Here is a 23,152-nt window from a genome sequence, read left to right as displayed (position 1 = left end):
CACCAAGACTGTACTGGGTACATTGGGATGTGTGGTCACCTTAATACAGAAATAGCTTTAATTTTCCAGTAGATGGTTCAACTGGCACATATCTTTTCTCCCTCCCCCAACCCCTCCCCTCTTTTCTATTGAGTAATGGTCCCATTATATCATTTTGGTGAGAACCTTTAATTTTACCTTCACTTTGGTCAAAGCTCTGCATGGCACCCTGGAGTCTGAAGGTATAGGGATGTTGCATCCCTTGAGCCCTCAGAGCAGCCTGGGTGGGGCCCTGGGCAGTCAGAGCTCCTGGCCAGTTGCCTTGGGCCTTGAGTGTTCAATACACAGCATCCTTTTCTAGGAGATTTGGAAGCACTTCTTTAGGTTATTAGTAGAGTCTCATTTTGGGGTTTCAGACACAATCTTGTTCATTTAATTAACCCACTCCAATTCCAAATGCAACTAAAAACTCTTTTCCTCCTCTTTCCTGTTCAAGTTAAGAACAGGAGCTCCCTCCAAGCAGACAGAGCCAAGAGCTTGGCAAGCGGAGCAAGCTGTGGATCCCAGTCCCACTCCCCACCTCCGCTGGGTACCCCTGTGCTAGACACAAGCCTTCATGGCGCCATGGAGCACAACCCTGCAGAACACACACCGCAGAGACCAGTGATCCTGCACTAGTATGGGGTTGTCGCTCCAGGTACTTTCTCTCCAAAGAGGCTTCTCGTCCTATAGCCAGTACAGTCAGCTCTGCTATCACATGACTATATTACGTGCGGCTGTGCTGTGCCAAACCGTGCAATTACAAACCACAGGGCTTATGGGGAAAATGGGCTAAGGGCACAACACTGGAAAATGTTTTCAGTGATGCATTTTAAAAAAAAGGTAGGAACCTGATAAAAATAGTGCTATAGTCTTACACATATTAAATGGTTAAGAAATACGTAACTACCGTGATAAATATGGCACCTTTCCTTGAGATAGAGCTGAAGTTTGCTTGTGGAAGTTGGGGAGGGGTTACAGCTTGTGAGTTATGGTGAAATGGTGGGAGAAAGTTATCTGAAATCTGAGAGCCAACTGTGACACCAGATGGGGGTAGGTGTGCCTCGTAACACAGGTGGAGAAACGAGGCAGCTGCGGGTGTTTGAAGTGCCCGCCTGTGTGCGTGTTAGCATATTCCCAGTGACAATGCTGAATTTAACTGTTGTCCTGTAATCCTGGAAAGCAGCGATGGCTAAAGAAACCCCCTCACCTTTTAGTGTTCCAGAAACAGGCAAAAAAATCCCCCCAAACCCCCCACGTTTCCCATGTGACTTAGATAAGACTCTGAATGACCCCCTTATTCACCTAAGACAAGGGCAGACACAGAGCTTGCAAATTCCCATTCTTCACCTTGTAAATGAGTAGCCGAATTGTTTTGTCCCACTGATCAATCAGAACAAAATTCCTGTCGGCCAAACTTTGGTTTAAGACTCTCTCCTTCCCCCAGGCCCCTGAGCTTTGGCCCACCGTGAACCTGAGCCAACATCCAGCACGCCCCGCCCCCTCCCGGGGCCTCCTGAGAGTGGGCTGACGTTCTCTGAGTTACTCTGTCCGGTCCATCATACCAGACTCTCATCCTTCTCTCCACAGCTCGTTCTTTCTGGCTTTGATTACTTCTCTCCATAAAAGAACCTCCTGGCCTAAACCTTGAGGGGGTGCAGATCTCATGGTGGACGTTTCTCCCCATTGCAACTGTACCTTGTCCCCTTCCCCTCCTTGCAATAAACCCTTCAAATAAAGTCTCTCCTTGCTTCGGTCCAGATTTGTTTTTTATTTGCCACTGCAAAGTTGGGTCAGAAGAGTGCTGTTTTCTTCTTTCACCTAGTGTTTCTTGTGGATGAAATTAAAATTTGCATTACACCCAAGTGATTCTCTGATGTATCGATTGCATTGGGACAAATTCACGTCTACAAAACAAGCATTAAAACAGAACTGACTGTAGAGGTCCGGCCCAGACATTGTGAATCTCAGAGGTGGACCCAGCTTATCCATGTGACAGGGTCCCAGTTACGTGACAGTCCTTTTAGACTCATGGCAAGAGAGATGCTGGGTTCGTATTTTGGTAACACTTTGGAGCCTTTGCAAAAATCTACGACATTTCAATCATCTCCCATCCTTATCTTTATCTCCAAGCAAAGCCTTTCTTCACAGGGCTTCCTCCTAGAATTGACCTCGTGTTCTTAAAAATCATACAATTTCAACGTAAGAATGGATTTAAAAATCACTTCGTCCAATGCCTTCATTTCACAAAGGAGGAAAATGATGTTGCTGACGGTGAGCTCCTCAGGGTAGGTCCCGGGCCAGATTCTTATCTGAGACCCTCAGGCTTTGCTCAGGACCTGGTGTGATCAGGTACTCAGGAGGAATCGAAATGAATTACAAACCTGAAGCGAAGGTAGGATAAAAGTCAGTGGAGCAGGGTGTCTTACTTGGTGGTCTCTCAAATTACACCAACTGGCTGAAGGCTTCTTCTCTTCCTTCCAAAGCCAACCAACAATTGTTCTCAGTCTTACCCTCTAGATGTTCCCTAAGCCACCAAAAATATAGAGGCAACTTTGGGCTCAGGGAAGACTGAATTGAACCTTTTTGATTTTTCCTGTTTCATGATTTTTGCCCGTATCACAGTAGATGATGTGGATTGTAAATGGTCAGACCACATACTCTAAAATGACTCCTCTGGGAGTTGTTAATCTATGCAAGACACAGACAAGCACAGCAGGGAAAAATAAAAATATCTCAGCTTCATTAGAGGAAATTTATGAGGTTGCCTAGGCTCGCCATGGTGACCAAAAGACAGGAACTTTTTGTAGATGCTGGTACCTGTAGATGATCTCAGGTAAGGGACCGAGCTACATTTACTGATCACAAACTATGTCCCAGATTGTCTAGCACATATTCCTTTATTTAATCCTTACAAATTCCTATGAGGTGGTTAGTCTTTTCCCGCTTAGAACTGGGGAAACTGAGGCTCAGAAGTGCTAAGCTGTATTTGCTGAAGACCACACATAACTGATTTGAACTCAAGTCTGATCCTGAAGGCTCTGTGAGTTGGACTTTTTAAGACTGTGCTTAGGTTGACACAGTGGTGGAAGTTGTTATAAAACTGCACAGAAGGAGTTCCTTGGTTGCCTTGTGGTGAGGATTTTGGGCTTTCACTGCCATGGCCCAGGTTCAATCCCTGGTCAGGGAACTGAGATCCTGCAAGCCATGCGGTGAGGCCAAAACAAAACAAAACAAAACTGCACAGAGATATACACATGCCCGGGGAAGCACATCAATGGGGGTGCCAGGATCCAACTCATCTGTTGCTTTTTTCTTTTTCTCACTTTAGTTTCCTTCTTCTCTGCTCCCTGAGAAAAAGAATCAGGTTGCTTTGTTTAATCATAATCATGCACAGAGTGGAGTTCTGGCCCACCATGGGGGGCTGTCTTGGATTAAGGCTCAATCTTTGTCTAATCAGTTGAGCCTGGTGGTACGTGTGGCTTCTCTGGGAAGCAGACCCTGAATCATGGATTTGAGCACAAGTGTTTATGTGGAAGGTGCAGGAAGTGCATAAGTGACTCAAGAAAGGGGCAGTGCGTTATTAAGCCAGTAGAGAGTAAATTCCCTGGGGAAAACCTAGCACAAAACGTATGTCTCAGAATTTTCCCACCCAAAAGTTGAGGGGACAGAGATATTTAACACCAACTCCCTGGTGTCACTGGTTGAGGACTGCTCCTTGGAGTGCCCCTGGTCACTTTCAGCTGGATCTGTACCTGGGAAGAACAACCTTCCTCGATTCTGGGGAGAAAAAAAAAAAAAAGAGCCTTCAGGCTGAGAGAAGCAGATACTGGCAGCTGGCAATGGACTGGAGCCCATTAAAAGGCCACAGGGAATTGGGTGTGACAGTGACAGCTTCTGTTATACCAGGGTGGCAGGGGTCACAGGAGCAAAAGCAAGGTGACCTTTTTGCAAGGATCTGCCTCTTGCCACTTGGTTCATGAGTGAGCTAAGATAGTGGCAGACACTGAGTGTGATCTAGATTCTTCTTGTAGACATCGGCGTCTCACTGCATTGAGAAGACCGAACTGTTTTTCCAACATAGTGTGTAATAATAATAGGCTAACATTTCATGCATTAACTCACTAATTCCTCTCAAATCCCTGCAGCGTAGGCACTATTATTTTCATTTTACAGAAGAGAAAACTGAGGCTAAGATAACAGAGACAATAATATCTACATAGGGAAATCTTTTTCAAAAGGTTGTTGTATGGCTCGATGAAAGTTGTGATGATGATAATTTACCTAGAAGGTAATAGTATTTTGCTCCTGGCAGATTTCTTCATCCCACAGTCTGGTGTCTCACAAAGTGCTTTGCACATAGAAGATGCTCAATGAATGATGTGTTCAATTGGATTGACTCCATCCTGCTACATGGCACATAAGTGCCAAGATCATAGTTTCCACACCAAGGAGTTCTGGCTTATGAATATATTTGTCTGAAAGAGATTGTCAAAGACAAAACGCACAGGAGAATTAAGGGGGTGATTTTATTCAGGCTATTGCAACAGGGAGAGCCATCCAAATGTGAACATCAAAGGGTCTTGTCAGAGTGGCTTTATCTTAGACTTTTATAGGAAGGAGTAGATAAGTTACAAGGTGGGGGGATGTAGAGTTGGAATTGTTCTGCGATCAGAAGAAGTCTCAATCAGCCGATTAGGAAGTGTTTATCTTTGTGTCTGGCTAGTTTCAGAGGGATAAACCATTCTAATCTTAATCACTCAGGAGACAAAGAAGGGTCATCTGTGTTTGGTCTTGCCACAGATAAACAAGGGAGTCATATGTGAATTTGTAAGAGTAGTGACAACTGGTGACAGGGAGTCTTTTCTAAATTATTTGGGGAAGAGTTGTTCTTTCAGGTAAGTTATTTACAGAAACACAAAAGCATGGGGGATTTTGGAAAACAAAGGTTAAGGGGGTTTGTTGCTGTTTTCCAGGAGCACAGGACTCAGATAAAATTGAACATTGTCAATCTCACTGATGAAATAAAATTCATATTTTATGGCAAGACAAGAAAAATTTAAGCATAAAATATTTCTCTGCCTGTTTGGCCTCCTCCCTCCCCTTTAGTGTATACTGCGCATGTGCATTAACCAGACCTTCTTCAAAGATACCTTCCTTCTTGATCTTTTTTTTTTTTTTTTTTTTTTTTTTTTTTGTGGTACGCGGGCCTCTCACTGTTGTGGCCTCTCCCGCTGCGGAGCACAGGCTCCGGACCCGCAGGCTCAGCGGCCATGGCTCACGGGCCCAGCTGCTCCGCAGCATGTGGGATCTTCCCGGACCGGGGCATGAACCCGTGTCCCCTGCATCAGCAGGCGGACTCTCAACCACTGCGCCACCTGGGAAGCCCCCCTTCTTGATCTTATAAAGGGTCATGATGACCCACTACTCCATAACTTCTTAGGAGATAATCTTACTTTTTAATCTTGTAAAGGGTCACAATGACCCACTACTCACTTTGTACATGCAGATGTGGATTGTGTAAATGTCATTTAATATATAACCCCTTTTCTCAAAAACGTATATAACTGTGTTTTTTTAAAAATTTATTATTATTTTTAAATTTTTTGGCTGCATCACTCGGCACATGGGATCTTAGTTCCCCTATCAGGGATCGAACCCGTGCCCCCTGCAGTGGAAGCACAGAGTCTTAACCACTGGACCACCAGGGAAGTCCTATAACTGTGCTTTGACCTCTAACCGGTGGAACAGTCCTCAGGGCTTTCTGAAAGACTGTCTCCTAGGTTATAATTCTCAGGCTGGCTTGAATAAAATTTTCGATTTCTTTCCAAGATCGGCTATTGATTATTTCTTGTTGACATCGTGAAAAAAGGATAAAAATTAATTATATTTGATTACATATTAAGCCTCATTTAATTCAAAAATAAAAACAAAAACTACTCATACACATACATACAGATGCAGCAAGAGCAATCTTTTCAGAAGACAAATGCATCCCTGTCTCTACTCTGCTGGCATCCCATTGCTCTTAAGATAAAGGTCCAAGTCCTGAGCGAGGCCTCCAGGGCCCACCTGATCTGGCCTCGTCTCAGACCCTCTACCCCTCCCTCTGTGCACTCCAGCCTCACTGCTCTTTCTGGAATATTCCATGTTCTCTGTTGCCTCAGAGCTCTTCTTGCTCTTCTTTCAGAGGACAGATTGTCTAGTGTTTCTCTCTTTACACAATAAAGTTGTGTTCTCTGCCTCAAAAGCTCTCCACGCCCCCTGCCCTCAGCCCCAAGCAGTATAAACGCCTCAAGCTTGGCTGGTTACCCCCTCCTTGACAGTCAGATCAGGTCCTTTGTTAAAAATCCCTGAAGACCCCTCAACCAACAGAAGGTTAGCAACCATTTGAAACCACTTATCTTCATTTGAATGTCTTCTAGAATATGTAAAAAGTAAAAATTAACTCTATCTTCCATGCTTCCATGTACAATCAGAACAGAGAGCTATGTTCCTATGAGTAGTGAATACATTCTAAACTAATTACATGTATTAACTAATTTAATCCTCATTATAACCCTATTATACTATTACTAACTTCATATGAAAACCTGAGGCTCACAGAGGATTAAGAATTTTGCTCAAGGTCACCCAGCAAGTAAATGACCGGGCTGGGATTTGAACCTTGTTCAGTTGCCTTTCGCCCAAGCAATGAGAGACCCCGCTTCCCTTACTCATTGTTGACCTGGGGCCTGGAAAGATTGTTGATGCTCCTTCACCTTGTTTCAGGCTTGTGTCTGAACAGCCCCACCTCAGAATGAGCACATTCTTTTCCTAGACTTGCTAATACATTCCCTTATCAGGGAAACAAGGCCTGGAATCAACTCTGTACCCTTTAGATGACTTTGCTAATCTTTGTTCTGACCTGTTGGCTCAAGACTTGAAGGCTTCCCTTGGAGGGAATTGCTTCACCCTCATTTCCTAGTTATTGAGGGACATCTCCCCAGGGTACCCAAGTTCTGACAACAAACACCCACTCAGATAATCAGAAAACCCAAACCAGTCTGAATATTTCAGAGGACAGATTGTCTAGTGTTTCTCTCTTTACACAATAAACTTTTGAAATGCTGCCAGGGAAAAAAATTCTGGAATTTGTAGATATTTATATGCTTCAAGGAAGCTGGCTGTTAGAGAAACCCTGATGTGAAGGCTTTTGTTAAGTGGAGAACTGGATTTGTAAATCAAACAATTACTCCCTAGCCAGCAAAAAACAACAGCTACCATTTCCTGGCACTTACTGTGGACTAGAAACTGTGCAAATCTTCACATCCACCATCTCTCTTTTCGCAACAGCTTTATTGTGACATAATTCACATACTGTACCATTCGCCCTTTTAAAATGTACAATTTGGCGTTTTAAGTATATTCACAAGAGTGTGCAACCATCACCCCATCTAATTCCAGAACATTTCCATCATCCCCCAAACCCCCGTACCAGTCCGCAGTCACTCTTCATTCCCTCTTCCCCCAGCCCCATTAGCAACTGTAGGGCAGCAAAACCTGCCACCCCAAAATGTCTCTTTAGCATGCAGATTATTTTGAACTGAAAATAATCAAGGCCCAAAAGACTCAGGAAAACTTTGACCTTCCACCTAACTGCCTGAAGAATGTAGATAGAGGGCCTGCAAGCACTATGGGCTAGGTATGGTGGGGGAAACTCTTCAGAGACCAGAGTCCACTCTGTGTCCCACTGACTCAGCGTGGCCCAGCAAACATTTATTCACCAAGCATTTGCTTTTCCATCTCCGTGTCAGTTGCCTTCCTCCCTCTTTGAAGTCCCAAACCCCTACCCCCACTCTCTTCTTTTGCTTCAGCTGAAGATGGTATTTAAGGTGAAGGTTTCAGCCATTTTGGTGAGTTACTCAGTTTTCCTGGGTCTCTCCATGTATACATGTTTTTAAGTTTTGCTTGATCTTCTCCTGTTAATTTGTTTCGTGTCAATTTAATTCTTAGACGAGCCAGAAGAACCTAGAAGGGTAGAGGAAATTTTCTTCCTCCGTAACAGCTCGCGATGAGGATAGGATGTAGCTTTAGTGACTGTGTAACCGAGCAGGACCCTGTGGGGCCTTCCTGGGAGAGGCAGTCCCCCATGTCCTCTCCTTTAGCTCCTATCTGAAGCACCTAGATAACAGTATTTGATGCACATTTCCTGAGTTGTTTTGCAGTGGTGAACCCTTCCCCACCACCACCACCAAATGGAAGCCCCAGGCCTCCTGGAGCCTAAGGATTGACAATATGAACCCCTGTGACACCACCCTGCTGCCTCACCATCAGCTAGTCAGAGAACTGTGCACAAGCTGATCATGTACCCTGTGAATCCCCCCACCCTGCCTCCTGGCCTTTAAAAATGCTTTGCTGAAACCCTTCGGGGAGCTGGAGGCTTTTCAGGGCATGAGCCACCAGGTCTCCTTTCGTGGGCTTTCAATAAACCTTCCTCTGCTCCAAACTCCAATGTTTCAGTTTGTTTGGCCTCACTGTGCATTGGGCACATGAACTTGCATTAACAGCTGGACACAATTCACCCCAAAGCTTCTGCAGTTAAGAGACCCTGGGACAGCTGACAAAACCTGACGGAAGGTGAGAATCCTTACCATGTCAGTCAGTCTCCTGGATCTCTGCCTGCAGGATTTGTTGGAAATGAGAATGGTAAAGAGTTTTCCTCTTTTCTAAAACTGGATTAGCAGGAAGAAACATTTGTAGGGCTAGCTCCTTGGACTCAGCAACTCTTGGTTTGAAATTCGACTGAGTACTCTTGGTTTGTGGATCCTTTTCTTCCCAGAGATGATCTCTGTTTCTCTTTGTTTCTGTCTTTTGTGTCCTTTGTTATAAGGAGGAAAACCATTGGTCTGATTAGGTTTTCCCTTTGTCTTGCTCTATGTCTTGAGAGCTTGGCTTATAAACCCATTGGAATAGTCTCTCTGGTCTCTGCCATCTGGAAGGTGCACACACCGGTGTGCATTTGGCAGCCTGTCAAATAGACTGGGATTCCTAGCAGTCCCTTTGTCCAGCTGTGCCACTTCTCAGGGGAGTTTGTCATAAGGGGTCCCAGTCCATAAGATGCCTTCGTCATGTCAACCTTTGTTGCTTTATTATTGATGCAATAAATTCTTCACTTAAAAAATATTTATTTATTTGGTTGCACCAGGTCTTAGTTGCAGCACGTGGCCTCCTCAGTTGTGGCAGGCAAACTCTTAGGTGCAGCATGCATGTGGGATCTACTTCCCTGACCAGGGATGGAAACCGGGCCCCCTGCATTGGGAGTGTGGAGTCTTATCCACTGCGCCACCAGGGAAGTCTGCAAGGTCTTCACTTTTTAAGACTGTTTTTGGACCTTTCTGGACCTTGCAAGGGCCACATCCTTTGCACTCTCTTGTGCAGACGCCTCTTGCGTCTTATTGGTTTGAGTTGCTATTAGGACCCTACTCGTCAATGGCCAGAAGTTGGATCCTTTAAATTGAAAAAACTTCTAAATTGGTAAATTTTTTAGAGAGCTCTCATCATAAACAGCTGTTTTATTGGTACCTGTGAAGAGAGCAATTTAAAAGGTAGACACAATATAACAGCTAACCTTAAGCATTCTAACAACAACAGTTTGGGAAGCCTTATGGAGTCTGATTGGTGTCTCAGCTTCCTCTCATGAGTCTTACAGATGCTAGTAAAAACATTCGATTTATTAGTAAGAGAATGAAAAGAAGCTGAGAGGAAAGTCAAGAGACTCTTGCCAATAAGCTATCTGGTCATATCTGAGTCTGTGTATGTATCTCTCAAATAATGACATTCCAGTCAAAGCCCTGGTAATATAACCAATGTTTCCAATTGTGCCCTGTTATAAGGAGAACAGATTCTTAGTGAACTTATGCAAATAATGATAATTGCCTGAAAATAAGAATATTCCCTAAGAGTTTCAAGATTCTAGAGAGATTAGGTAGGGAGAAAAAGATAAATGTTTCAATTCTGCTTACAAAGGTATAATTTACCAAATTGCTGTACGGCATAGTTGGCATAAGAGGGAAAGTTTCCTTATGTCTGGAAAAAAAACAGTAATATTTCAGACAAAAAGTCATAAAATTATAATCATATCCATCAGTTCATGTTTAGACAATCTTCGTGCCTGTTGCTGTGTGGGCCACTCAGAAAGTTTACCTGAATACCTGATGATATCATCAGAGACATTTTAAACTGTAAAAGATGCTTAGATGCTGACATTTAGAAATCTTCTTGACTGGCGGCTCTCGGGACTTAGACACGGGGTTTATAATTTGCTTCAATCATTAACCTTTGTTTTTCTTTTGTCTCCATAGAAATGCTTATTAAATACCTGATTGCTTACACTTTACAGACCTAACTTTGAGAGCCCACTTGCATCACTGCTTCATGAAATGAATTTAACTGGACTGACCTAGTGTCAGGACTAAAAGAACTGGTTTAAAGAGATGGAACAATCTACCAACTCAGCTTCTGGACTGTGAAACTTCTTAAAAGAAGTGTCAAGAATGGGAATGTAGGAGAGCAGAATTTGCCGCCCCAAAATGTCACTTTAGCATGCAGATTACTTTGAACTGAAAATAATCAAGGCCCAAAAAAGACTCAGGAAGAAACTTTGACCTTCCCCTTAACTGCCTGAAAAATTTAGATAGAGGACCTGTTACAGGAGTAGAGTTGTCTGCAAAGAATATGAGCTAAGTGTGTTGGGGGAAACTCTTAGAGACCAGAGTCCACTGTGAGTCCCATTGACCCCACATGACCCAGCAAACATTTATTCACCAAGCATTTGCTTTTCCACCTTATGTCAATTGCCTTCCTCCCCTTGGAAATCCCAACCCCCTACCCCAAATATCCTCTTTTGTCTTCAGCTGAAGATAGTATTTAAGGTGAAGATTTCAGCCATTTTGGTGAGTTACTGTTTTCCTGGGTCCCTCCATGCGTACATGTATCAAGCTTTGTTTGACTTTCTCCTGTAAATCTGTCTCATGTCAATTTAATTCTTAGACCAGCCAGAAGAACCTAGAAGGGTCGGGAAAATTTTCTTCCTACCTGACCCACAACCTACTTTCTGTCTCTATAGATTTGTCTATTGTGAACATTTCACATAAATGGAACTGTACAGTACGTGGTCTTTTGTGCCTGGATTCTTTCGCATAGTGTTATCAAGGTCCAATCATCCTGCAGCATGTACCAGTACTTCATTCCTTTTTATGAACATCTAGTATTCGTTGTACAGATATGACACATTCTGTTTATCCACTCATCAGATGATACGCATTTGAGTTGTTTCCACTTTGGGGTTACTATTACCTCTTATTTATTTAAATTTTTTTTTTTTTTTGGCCCCGCTATGTGGCATGTGGGATCTTAGTTACCCCATCAGGGATCGAACCCCTGCCCCTTGCATTGGGAGCATGGAGTCTTAACCACTAGACCACCAGGGAAGTCCCATATTTATGTTTAATTCTAATTTTTAATGGAGGTAGAGTTGATGTACAATATTATATGTTTCAGGTATACAACATAGTGAATCACAATTTTTAAAGGTTATACTCAATTTACAGTTATTATAAAATATTAGCTATGTTCCCTATGTTGTACAATATATCTTTGTAACTTATTTTATAATAGTAGTTTGTGTCTCTTAATCCCCTACCCCTACCTTGCCCCTCCCCCACAATGGTAACCACTAGTTTGTTCTCTATATCTGTGAATCTGTTTCCTTTTTGTTATATTCACTAGTTCGTTCTATTTTTTAAATTCCACATATAAGTAATACCATAGAGTATTTGTCTTTTTTTGTCTGACTTATTTCATTAAGCACAGTACTCTACAAATCCATCCATGTTGTTGCCAGTGGCAAAATTTCATTCTTTCTTATGGTTGAATAGTATTCCATTGTATATATATACCACATCTTCTTTATCCATTCATCTGTTGATGGGCATTTAGGTTGCTTCCATATCTTGGCAATAGTAAATAGTGTTGCTATAAACATTGGGGTGCGTTTATCTTTCTGCATTAGTGTTTTTGGGTTTTTTGGATATATACCCAGCTCTTTTTTTTTAAAAAACATCTTGGGGCTTCCCTGGTGGCGCAGTGGTTGAGGGTCCGCCTGCCGATGCAGGGGACATGGGTTTGTGTCCCGGTCCAGGAAGATCCCACATGCTGCGGAGCAGCTGGGTCCGTGAGCCATGGCCGCTGAGCCTGCGCATCCAGAGCCTGTGCTCCGCAACGGGAGAGGCCACAGCAGTGAGAGCCCCGCGTACCACAAAAAAAACCCAAAAAACAAAAAAACATCTTTATTGGAGTATAATTGCTTTACAACGGTTAGTTTCTGCTGTATAACAAAGTGAATCAGCTATACATATACATATATCCCCATATCTCCTCTCTCTTGTGTCTCCCTCCCACCCTCCCTATCTCACCCCTCTAGGTGGACACAAAGCACCGAGCTGATCTCCCTGTGCTGTGCGGCTGCTTCCCACTAGCTATCTATTTTACATTTGGTAGTGTATATATGTCCATGCCACTCTCTCACTTCGTCCCAGCTTACCCTTCCCCATCCCCGTGTCCTCAAGTCCATTCTCTACATGTATCTTTATTCCTGTCCTGCCCCTAGGTTCTTCATAACCCTTTTTTTTTTAGATTCCACATATATGTGTTAGCATACGGTAATTGTTTTTCTCTTTCTGACTTACTTCACTCTATATGACAGACTCTAGGTCCATCCACCTCACTACAAAAAACTCAGTTTCGTTTCTTTTTATGGCTGAGTAATGTTCCACTGTATATATGTGCCACATCTTCTTTATCCATTCATCTGTTGATGGACACTTAGGTTGCTTCCATGTCCTGGCTATTGTAAATAGAGCTGCAATGAACATTTTGGTACATGACTCTTTTTGAATTATGGTTTTCTCAGGGTATATGCCCAGGAGTGGGATTGCTGGATCATATGGTAGTTCTATTTTTAGTTTTTTAAGGAACCTCCATACTGTTCTCCATAGTGGCTGTATCAATTTACATTCCCACCAACAGTGCAAGAGGGTTCCCTTTTCTCCACACCCTCTCCAGTATTTATTGTTTGTAGATTTTTTGATGGTGGCCATTCTGACTGGTGTGAGGTGATACCTCATTGTAGTTATGATTTGCATTTCTCTCATGATTAGTGATGTTGAGCATCCTTTCATGTGTTTATTGGCAATCTGTATATCTTCTTTGGAGAAATGTCTATTTAGGTCTTCTGCCCATTTTTGGATTGGGTTGTTTGTTTTTTTGATATTGAGCTGCATGAGCTGCTTGTATATTTTGGAGAGTAATCCTTTGTCAGTTGCTTCATTTGCAAATATTTTCTCCCATTCTGAGGGTTGTCTTTTCATCTTGTTTATGTTTTCCTTTGCTGTGCAAAAGCTTTTAAGTTTCATTAGCTCCCATTTGTTTTTTTTTTGTTTTTATTTCCATTTCTCTAGGAGCTGATACCCAGCTCTTTTGATCCTCATCACACCATTAGAAGTGTGTACTGTCCTCCGTTGACTGACTGAATGAATTATGTTTTCTTGAAATACCAAAAATGACAAATTTTCCCAGGAAATCATCGACTGGAATTAAAAGTTCCAGAGATCAGTCAAGTAACAGTTCTTGAATCGGGAAAGGAGTTTCTGATTTTAGTCTCCTTTTCAACCCCACTCCTAACCTCATCAAATGAAAATGTCCTGAGGCAGGAATCCAGCTCCTTCTGAAGTACAGAGATACTTGTATCTAAAAGTTCGGGCATCATTCTATGCTCGTCGTGCTTGGTGAATTCTAGATCACCTGGTCCTTTCCACAGCCCACAAGATTCTCAGAGAACAGCACAATGGGTCAGATATTCCACCCTGCCGCCCTGGCTAGATTCATACACCTTATCTCGCAGTTAACAGGGATTTGACTTCGGGCACGTTACTTAACCTCTGTGAGCTGCAGTTTGGTCAGCTACAAAATGGGGTTAATAACAGTACTTCTAAGTTACCATAAGGAGTTGTCAAGCGTTTAGGACACTGCTTGTCATATTGTAAACTCAACTACTGGCTTCCTACCTCCCTATTTGTGGTGGGAGACTTCTCTGTGCCATGTTGCTCCCCCCAAATCCACATATGCATGTCGTTTCCCCCTAATCACGCTCCACCCCCACTGTCTCCCACTATCCTTTCCTGGCTAACTTCTCATTCTTCTGATATCATTTTAAATACCACTTCTTTGGGAGAGTCTTCACAGCCACCTCCACACCCCCTCTTCCTTATTCCTTCTTAGAGCAACCTGCGTTTTTCCTGCATTGCTTTACCACAGTTTGTAATTTTCCCTTTAGTTTAATCTGGTTTTGCCCATAAACTGCGTGCTCCACCAGGGACCTTGTTGGTCTTGCTCTCTGCTGTATCCCCAGTACCAACAGCGGTCTAGGGTCGCAGCAGGCATTCATCAAATACTTACAGAAAACACTAATCCTTTCCTGAACTTCGGTTAAGAAAGGGAAAACACCCTTCCTCAAATCACACAGATTAGCGGCAGACTTCACCCCAAGTCTCCCTATTCCCAATTCAGATTCCAACCCAAGAGCCTGGCAAGAATTTTAGCCTGTCCCCAAATATATTCCGAGTGCCAAAGAAAACTCCAGAAAGGGGCGGGAGTATAGCAGTGGGCAAAATAGGGGAAAGTGATTTGACTTGGCCCCTCCTCTCTGGATCTCGATGTGAGCTTACTGTAAAGGGAGGGATTACTGCAATAACGACGTCGCAGAGCGGCCACAAAGATGGAACCAGAGAAAAGACAGACCTTGAAAGGGCCTTGAGCTGCGTGTGAGAAAGGAAGACAGCAACAGCAGATCCTGCGCAGGCGCAGTCAAGGAGCTCTGGTCTCCCGCCTCCGTCCCGCCCCGTCTTGCCCCGCCTCGCGCCGCCCCGCCCCGCCTCGCCCCCGTCCCGCCCCGCCTCACCTTGCCTCTTCCCCTCCGAGTCACAAGACGCCAAGTGAAGTCAGCTGACGCGGCGTGGCGAAGGTCACGTGATAGTGGGCGGGGCGGCGGGCGCAGGCGCAGATCTTGGGCGGCTGGGTCAGCTGACCCGAGGGGGCGAACGCGCCCATTTAGGCCTGTCTGTGGCGTCTCGGAGACGCCGCTGCAGCTATGGCCAGTCAGTCGCAGGGCATCCAGCAGCTGCTCCAGGCCGAGAAGCGGGCCGCCGAGAAGGTGTCCGAGGCCCGCAAGCGTGAGTTTGGGGTTGGGGCAGCCAGGCGTGGCGCGAGTCCAAGAGTTGCGGGCAGGCCGCGGGAGGTGGTGGTAGGTGGGTAGGCTAGTAGATAGGACGTGGAGACAAAGTGGACGTCCTTCTTAGGGTCTGGGTGTGTGTGTAAAGTGGATTATCCATACGGAACGCGTTGTTCTCCCCCTTCGCACTTACTCCTTTGGGGTCCTCCGTCTCACTGTAGGGAGCCACCATCTACACTTTTGCTCAGTCTGGAAACAGTCCTTTTTGCCACGTCTCAGACCCTCCCTCGTTCGCCATGTTTAGTCAGTTGCCAAGGTTTATTTGTTAACTTTTTCTCCATCCCTGCAGCCAGCATCTTAGTTCAGGGCATCAAGTTCTTAACTTCTCCCGTAGTAGCCTAATTCGTTAATTCCTTTCATTTGTTTTTTCAATGCTGTTAATACGTGCCAAACACAGTACCTGGGACATCTGTGGTCTTTATTGCGGTATTCAAAGCCCCAGTGAAGGAAGCAGATTTGGGGTAGATTAGTTGCAGGTGAGAGGAGGGCTAGAGTTGAGAAGTGTGAGGTTGCTCAAGAACTTAACAGGTGGATCGAATCTCAATTGGTGAGTGGGAGGCTTCCCCCTCTCTTCCATTTGGTTCTCCTCACTGCAGTCAGTCATACCTCTCAATTGCAAATATGACTTCCCCACCGCCCCTATAGTTAACAAATGTTTAGTGCTTGCAGAGTAAAGCCTAAATTCCTTAAGAGGATGTAGGAGGTGCTTTTGCATCAGGCTGTGGCTTTCTTCTCTAATCTCCCTTTTAGGTACTCGCTCCAGACATAGTGATTCCTCAAAGGCACCTTGGTTGATTTCACCTGCAAGCCTTTGCACAGCTGGTTCCTGATTGGAAGAGCCTTTTCCTAGGTTACTCTTCACCCTCTAACACTTAGGCTTCTTCCGATATTAAAATTTAGGCAGTAGTTCTTGCAGGAAGCCTTCCCTGACTTCATCTTTTCCCCTCAGACTAGGCTAGGAGTCCTCCCCAAGTACCTATTCCCGTCATCACTGTGCAGTAAGCTGTTTCTTTATATGGCTCAGTCACTAGACTAAGCTCCTGGAGAATAGGGACTATGTCTAATTTAACTTTTATATCTTCAGTTTCCCATCTGGTGAGATAGATGTTTCTATTCCTATTTGACAGATGGGAAAAATGAGGCTCAGAGAAAAATGGTATGACCATACCCTGGGAAACAACATAGCTGGGGTAAAATACCCAAAACTATTAATCTTAGTAATTTCTTGGTGTTTTTTCCCCCAGAATAGGATTTATACTCTTATCCCATACCCAAGTAGATTTCAAGCATGGCTCTTTTACTTTCTCAATTAGGGGTTGTGTGGTACTCTGTATTTCATTGGAAAAGCTTTCTTTGAGAGAGCTGGAGATGGGAACAAGACTTCTATTCTTGCTCTGGTGACTGGGAAGTTCTGTGTTCCTCACGGAGTATTTCTGATCATGACCTTGATGCAGTATTTCCAGAATAACTTCTCAGAGTTTGTCCTGTGATGGCTCATCAGCAGCGGAAGTTGTATCTGTTGGGAAGCATGTGAGAATATTTGGGGGAAGTGCAAGAACAGGTACTTGGCATATAGTAAGAATGATTCTGAGTGCCTTGGAGGTAGGGGCCATATTATACATCTTCCTTTATCCACTCAGGCCTGGTGCAGGGACTTGTATATCTCAGGTAGCTATTACATAGTGACTGAAAGAACTTGTTTTAAAGGAGTGAGTTTATGGCTAATATACTTCTCAGAATTTTCAGTGGTTAGGAGCAGAAGTATTGAGAAGACCTATAATTTGAAGAAGTTACTCTCTTTCTTGATCTGTAATTATGGTTGACACACCCAGTTAGGAATTGGGAAGAGGCAGTGCATGATGTGGTAAAATGGTCCAACCCCAGTTTTTCATGAAATCATTGCTTGGACCATAAACTTTTTTTTTTTTTTTTTTTTTTTTGCATTACACGGGCCTCTCACCGTTGTGGCCTCTCCCGTTGTGGAGCACAGGCTCCGGATGCGCAGGCTCAGCAGCCATGGCTCACGGGCCCAGCCGCTCCGCGGCATGTGGGATCTTCCCAGACCGGGGCACGAACCTGTGTCCCCTGCATCGGCAGGCAGACTCTCAACCACTGCGCCACCAGAGAAGCCCGACCATAAACTTTTTAAAAATTTTGTATGTGATTTGTCATTGGGAGTGAAACAGAATGCTGGCCTCCACATGTAAGGCCCACAAAAAAAACAAGATTTAAAAGAAATGATTTCCTCCTCAGATATTTTTAGGTTTTCAGAGAAGCCGATCAAATTTGACTTTGAAGATGTTTGCTGACAGGCGGAGAATGGTTTACCTTAAGTAATTAATTCAGGGAGCCATAGTTGTTGGGAGTGGTCAGGACAATGGTATTGTGAAATTATGTGGAGCTACTGCATAATGTTCAGGTTATGTTAAAATTTGTTGGTTTGGAAAAGAACCTTGCCTTTGGAATATGGCTTTGAATTTATAGCAGATGAGGAGGACAGCATGTGGGGCATTGGGATAGAAGTTGGCTCCAGCAGACCTTAAATAGTAGGCACTAAATAGTACTGGAGTAAATATATACTTGGAGAAATAGTCCTTGTGGGGCTTAGACACCTATTGATTGTTTTAGACTAGCCTCATGGAGGATTGATGTCATGGGGTCATCACCAGTTCAAAATCCTGTTGTTAATCAGGAGGTGGAAGGTTAAATTCAGTTTCATTCATCTACATGGGCTGACTGGGATTTCGGCAGTTGCTATACAATGAATTATAACAGCTTGCTTTTAGATGCAGGATGTCTTTTACTCTGAATTAAATAAATCCTCAATTGATTTTCTAGGACCTCCCCCACCATCCCATTTGGGTGTCTTAGAAGTTTGGTGAACAGGGAAACTTGGTTGATCTTGTGGCCTGTTTTCATAAAGCCTCTGATAGAACCTAGAGAATTTTTCCAGCTTTATGTTAAACTATGCTCTTCTAAAAACCAGAGCCCCTGTGTCTCCTCACTTCTTAGATGCTTGTGCAGTCTTATGTCCAGTGCTCCCCGTTCAGAATTCCTTCCCAGAACCATTTTTACTTATTTCCTTGTGCACAGGCATGGGTTTTAGTTTCCAATATTACATCATCTGTTTCATTAGTTACAGTTCAGGTTGGTGTCCCTTGGGAGGGTATTAGCCTCCCTGCTAAGCTTCTAAGCGGAGCTCCAATTGTAATCAGCATACTTAGGTGTTTACTTCTCAGGAAGAGAAAGAATTCCTTGGATGGCTAATGTCGCCCATTTTATGTTGGTTCTTAGTAGTTGAGATTGAGAGAATATTCTGACGCATTCCAAAATTTTTTGCATCATTTTTACAGTCTACTGTAGGTATAGAAGGCGGTCCCTTTTATCTAGTCACTTCCTTCTTAAGTACAGTCTAGTTAAGTACAGGAGGCAGGAGCTTGTACTATTAGTTAGCTCTGAATTCCCTCCCTCTTCCCCATGCATGTCTCTTGAGACTATCTTTAAACTTTTGTGCTTGTTTATTAGAATTTACCATCTCAGTCTCTGCTTCCTCTTCTGCTTGTCTCTTAACCACTTCCTTTGAAAACAGGAAAGAACCGGAGGCTGAAGCAGGCCAAAGAAGAAGCCCAGGCTGAAATTGAACAGTACCGCCTGCAGAGGGAGAAGGAGTTCAAGGCCAAGGAAGCTGCGGTGGGCTCAGTTTATTTTCATCACTGCCTTAGTTTCCTGAAGCTTCCTTCTCCTCCTCTTCCCCTTAGGCTCTCAAAATATCCAGCGTAGGTCAGCGATTCTGATTCTGGTAGAAATTTGAAAATTTGGTTATTGGATGCTTAGGCTGAATCTCTTAAGGTGATTAATTTTTAACTAACATTTGAATCCTAGTCTTCATTTATTCAGTTAAATTATTGAATTATTAATAGATATAATTAGATATTAAATATAGACAATTTATAGAGATAAGTTATTTAATATCTGTATTGAATATAGATATTATTAAATATCTTTTGAACAGTTAATGTATGCCAGATGCTAGAGGATCAGCTGTGAATAGGAATAGACATGGCCCTCATGGAGTTAAGCGTACAGTCTGGTGGTCAGGGACACTTAGTAATAAAATGTCTGGTGGTCAAGGACACTTAGTAATAAAATGTAAGTCATGCAAACCGACGACTGAAGAGGGCTGTAATGGTCATAAACATAAATCACATGGAGCCCCACTTTAGTATAGTCACTTATCAGTAATATAGGCTAGACCACAATGTGTAAGATGAATATAATAATACAAAAACAGATACAGAAAGTACAGAGAAAGTAGGGAAAATTCTGGAAAAGGGAAAGGATGGAGGAGGCTTCGTAGAGAAAAGAACCTTTATCAGGACTCCTGGATACAGGCAGCAGAAAACAGTTCAAACTGGTTTAAGCAAAATGGAATTTATTGACCTATATGATTGGAAGCCCAGGTAAAGGCTAAGGTTATTTTGATCTAGGAGCTTAAATAATGCTCTCAAGACTATTTCCATCTCTCATCTCTGCCTTTGGCTTTGTGGTTTTCATTCTCTAGTTCTACTGATACATTGTGGCCTCCACTAGTTCCAGGTACACACCCTCCCAGGTGCAAGTCCAGTGATTAAAGGCTTATGCCTCCCTGTTAGCATTAAGTAGGAAAAGTTTCGTTCATCTTTGCAGTGGGCGATGACAGTACTATTCAGACTTAAAATGGGTCTCTGATTCGTGAACCAGGGCAGATTGGTGCTGTAAGTTGTCCGACTGCCCACAAGACAGTGTAGAAATACTCTGGACAGGGCAGCCATCTTGTCATCTTATTTTTGTATCATGCTGCAGTTGCTTATAGAGACAGTATCCGTGTTGCACTATAAGGATGAGCTCTGAATTTTTCTAGCAGTGTTTCATTGTAACCTCTTCACTTTTTTTTTTTGTGGTATGCGGGCCTCTCACTGTTGTGGCCTCTCCCATTGCGGAGCACAGGCTCCGGACGTGCAAGCTCAGCGGCCATGGCTCATGGGCCCAGCCGCTCCGCGGCATGTGGGATCCTCCCGGACTGGGGCACGAACCCGCGTCCCCTGCATCGGCAGGCGGACTCTCAACCACTGCGCAACCAGGGAAACCCCACTTGGACCACTTTGAGCCCTGGTTTCCTCAACTGTAGAAAGGAGAGTGATAGCCTCCTCATAGGTTATGGAGGAATAGGTAACAGGTCACATGAGAGGATGCTCTGTAAACTAATGTGTTACACAAATGTGAAGGGATATAGTTGTAAACCTTCATAATGAGGCAACAGCAGTTTAGGTGATGAAAAGAGTCAGGCACAAAAAAATAATACCTTAAGAACCTGATAGGTCACATTCTAATAAAGTAGGCATAACAGTTAACAATGAGAAGACAGTGGACAGTAAAAGAAAATTTGTCCATCAGTGTTTGTTAAGTTGTAAATGGAAACTGAAGAGGTGAGACATCCATGCACTAAAAATTTCAAGCAATAAAACAGGGCAACAATGAAGGGATAGTTTTCCTCTCACCCAGACCCACAGTCCTCTTTAGAGATAACCACTGTTAACAGTTTCTTGTATTCTTGTAGAATATTTCTATTTGAAAGAACAGATGTCACGTATTCTTAATACTGGTGAAACCACTGTTGAACTTAAGAGCTAAAACATTAACCAGTAATGGTGAAACTGTATATTCCTCCTAAATTGTATTGCCCTTGTGTTTGTTATTTTTTAAGAGCTTTTTTTTTTTAAAAAAAAACAAAACACCATGGGGCTTCCCTGGTGGCGCAGTGGTTGAGAGTCCGCCTGCCGATGCAGGGGATACAGGTTTGTGCCCCGGTCCAGAAAGATCCCACATGCCGCGGAGCGGCTGGGCCCGTGAGCCATGGCTGCTGAGCCTGTGCTCCGCAACGGGAGAGGCCACAACAGTGAGAGGCCCGCGTACCACAAAACAACAACAACAACAACAAAAACACCATGTATCTACCCCCTTTAAAACCGCACAAGGAGACATATTACTAACCACCAGGCCTCAGTTGTTAGGTCTTTAGGTTCATTCCAGTCTCTGGTTAAGGCTGCACATGAGACTGTAGAGGGATGTGACTGTGTCATTCTCCAGGATAATTTCCTGGCAGTGGAAATGCTCTGCAGTTTGTTTACCTTTTGATAGATGTTGAAAGGTCGGCCACCCAAGTGATTGTATCAACTTCTCTCAATAACCACGGGAACCCTGACTTCTCTCACGCTCTTCAGTCATGCTGCTGATTATTTATATTCATTATGAGACTGGGTTTCTTCAAAAGTCAGAACATTGCTTATTAAATGTTGTTCCTGCTCAGCTGGAGCATCGTCCTGACGTTCCCTCTGTCATTGCTCCCCGACTCCAGGCTCTGGGATCCCACGGCAGTTGCAGCACTGAAGTGGAGAAGGACACCCGGGAGAAGATGACCATCCTTCAGACCTACTTCCGGCAGAACAGGGATGAAGTCCTGGATAACCTCTTGGCCTTTGTCTGTGACATCCGGCCAGAAATCCATGAGAATTACCGCATAAACGGATAGGGGAAGAGCAAAAGCGCTGTGCCGTGGATTGGCATTTTAGATGCCTTCATAGAATATGAGGCTTTAACAAGGCTTGGGTTATATTCTTGTGAAAAGGCATTAAATTATTTCTGTATATTATATAATAGGTCCCTTCACTTTTTGCAGAATAGCAGTCGTAGCTTCTTTGTACAAACTTATAGCCTATCCAAAGATTTTATCTTTTTACCTCATATTTCTTAGAAACTTAATGGGTATATGTTGTCTGCTTTCCTATGCCTTTTCGCTCAAGTGGCATATTACGAACACTGACTTTTTCTTTCTTAGATATAGTTTTTTTTTTAAATTTTAAGTCATAGCTTTATGTTGCAACTCTACTTGTTCAAAAGTTAGATCATGAAGGTTCCTTCCTATGACCTTAGATATAGTTTTAAAAAAATTTTCTTAAGAAAGAAAGGGATTAAATTTTTTTTTTTCCCTAAATCTTTCTTGAAGGTCAGGGGCTTTATCTATGAAAAAGTAGTAAATAGTTACTTGTAACCTATGTAAACAGCCAGCCTTAAAATAGTCCTTTCCGGCTAAGAGAACAGTGGGTACTAGTATTGGGCTGCTTTTGGTTTCTCTTATTTAAAATTACTAGATGATAGAATTCAGGAACTTGTTGCATGTCACTACTTGGTGTACTGATACTGTACTAATAATCATTTAAAAGTCAAGACTCTGTCATGCATATTTTTCCCCTCTGCTTCATCCTCTTTGATAATGCAAAATGCACTTTGACCCAGATGTTCTGCAGAATTTCACTAAGGAAATTAAATTAGCACATGTATCACACACATTCACATACACACTTAGAAAATATTCATGGTACGTATCTTAGCAGGAAGGAAATCACTTGTGATTTCACCCAACAACTGTTTTGAAAAACAGCAAGCAGGGGACTCCCCTGGTGGTCCAGTGGTTAAGAATCCACCTTCCAATGCAGGGGACAAGGGTTCGATCCCTGGTCAGGGAACTAAGATCCCATGTGCCGCGGAGCAACTCAGCCCTCGCTCCGCAGCTACCGAGCCTGTGCGCTCTGGAGCCTGCTCGCCACAGCGAAGACTCATCACAGCCAAAAAATTTAAAAAAACCACACGCACACACACAAAACAGCAAGCAACTAGTAGACCTGAAGTTTGCCTTTTCTCTAGAGCACCCTGTCCTGGGGCAGCCTTGGACAGGTTATCAAGCATATTTCCTTCCTGGTGGGCTAAATG

The 23,152-nt window shown here is 43.5% G+C and overlaps 1 protein-coding gene across 1 annotated transcript; it reads left to right on the top strand.

The window, feature by feature from the left end:
• The first annotated feature begins 15,104 nt into the window (after positions 1–15,104).
• ATP6V1G1 (ATPase H+ transporting V1 subunit G1) lies at positions 15,105–22,609 on the top strand. The gene is made up of 3 exons (XM_079707214.1): positions 15,105–15,287; positions 18,936–19,036; positions 21,741–22,609. The coding sequence occupies exons 1-3, from the start codon at positions 15,206–15,208 to the stop codon at positions 21,912–21,914; spliced, it is 357 nt and encodes a 118-aa protein (XP_079563340.1). The 5' UTR covers positions 15,105–15,205; the 3' UTR covers positions 21,915–22,609.
• The last annotated feature ends 543 nt before the right edge of the window (positions 22,610–23,152 follow it).

The sequence above is a fragment of the Hyperoodon ampullatus genome (assembly GCF_949752795.1).
Source record: "Hyperoodon ampullatus genome assembly, chromosome: 6".
Classification (NCBI taxonomy): Eukaryota; Metazoa; Chordata; class Mammalia; order Artiodactyla; family Ziphiidae; genus Hyperoodon; species Hyperoodon ampullatus.
The sequence above is the reverse complement of the archived record's forward strand: the minus strand, read 5'-3'. Positions and strand labels throughout refer to the sequence as shown.

Bases quoted from the DNA above. Each gene is read 5' to 3' on its own strand.
- ATP6V1G1 (XM_079707214.1), top strand. From the start codon at position 15,206: ATGGCCAGTCAGTCGCAGGGCATCCAGCAGCTGCTCCAGGCCGAGAAG. The intron at 15,288-18,935 runs GTGAGTTTGGGG...CTTTGAAAACAG, and splicing joins GGTGTCCGAGGCCCGCAAGC to GAAAGAACCGGAGGCTGAAG. The intron at 19,037-21,740 runs GTGGGCTCAGTT...CCCCGACTCCAG, and splicing joins TCAAGGCCAAGGAAGCTGCG to GCTCTGGGATCCCACGGCAG.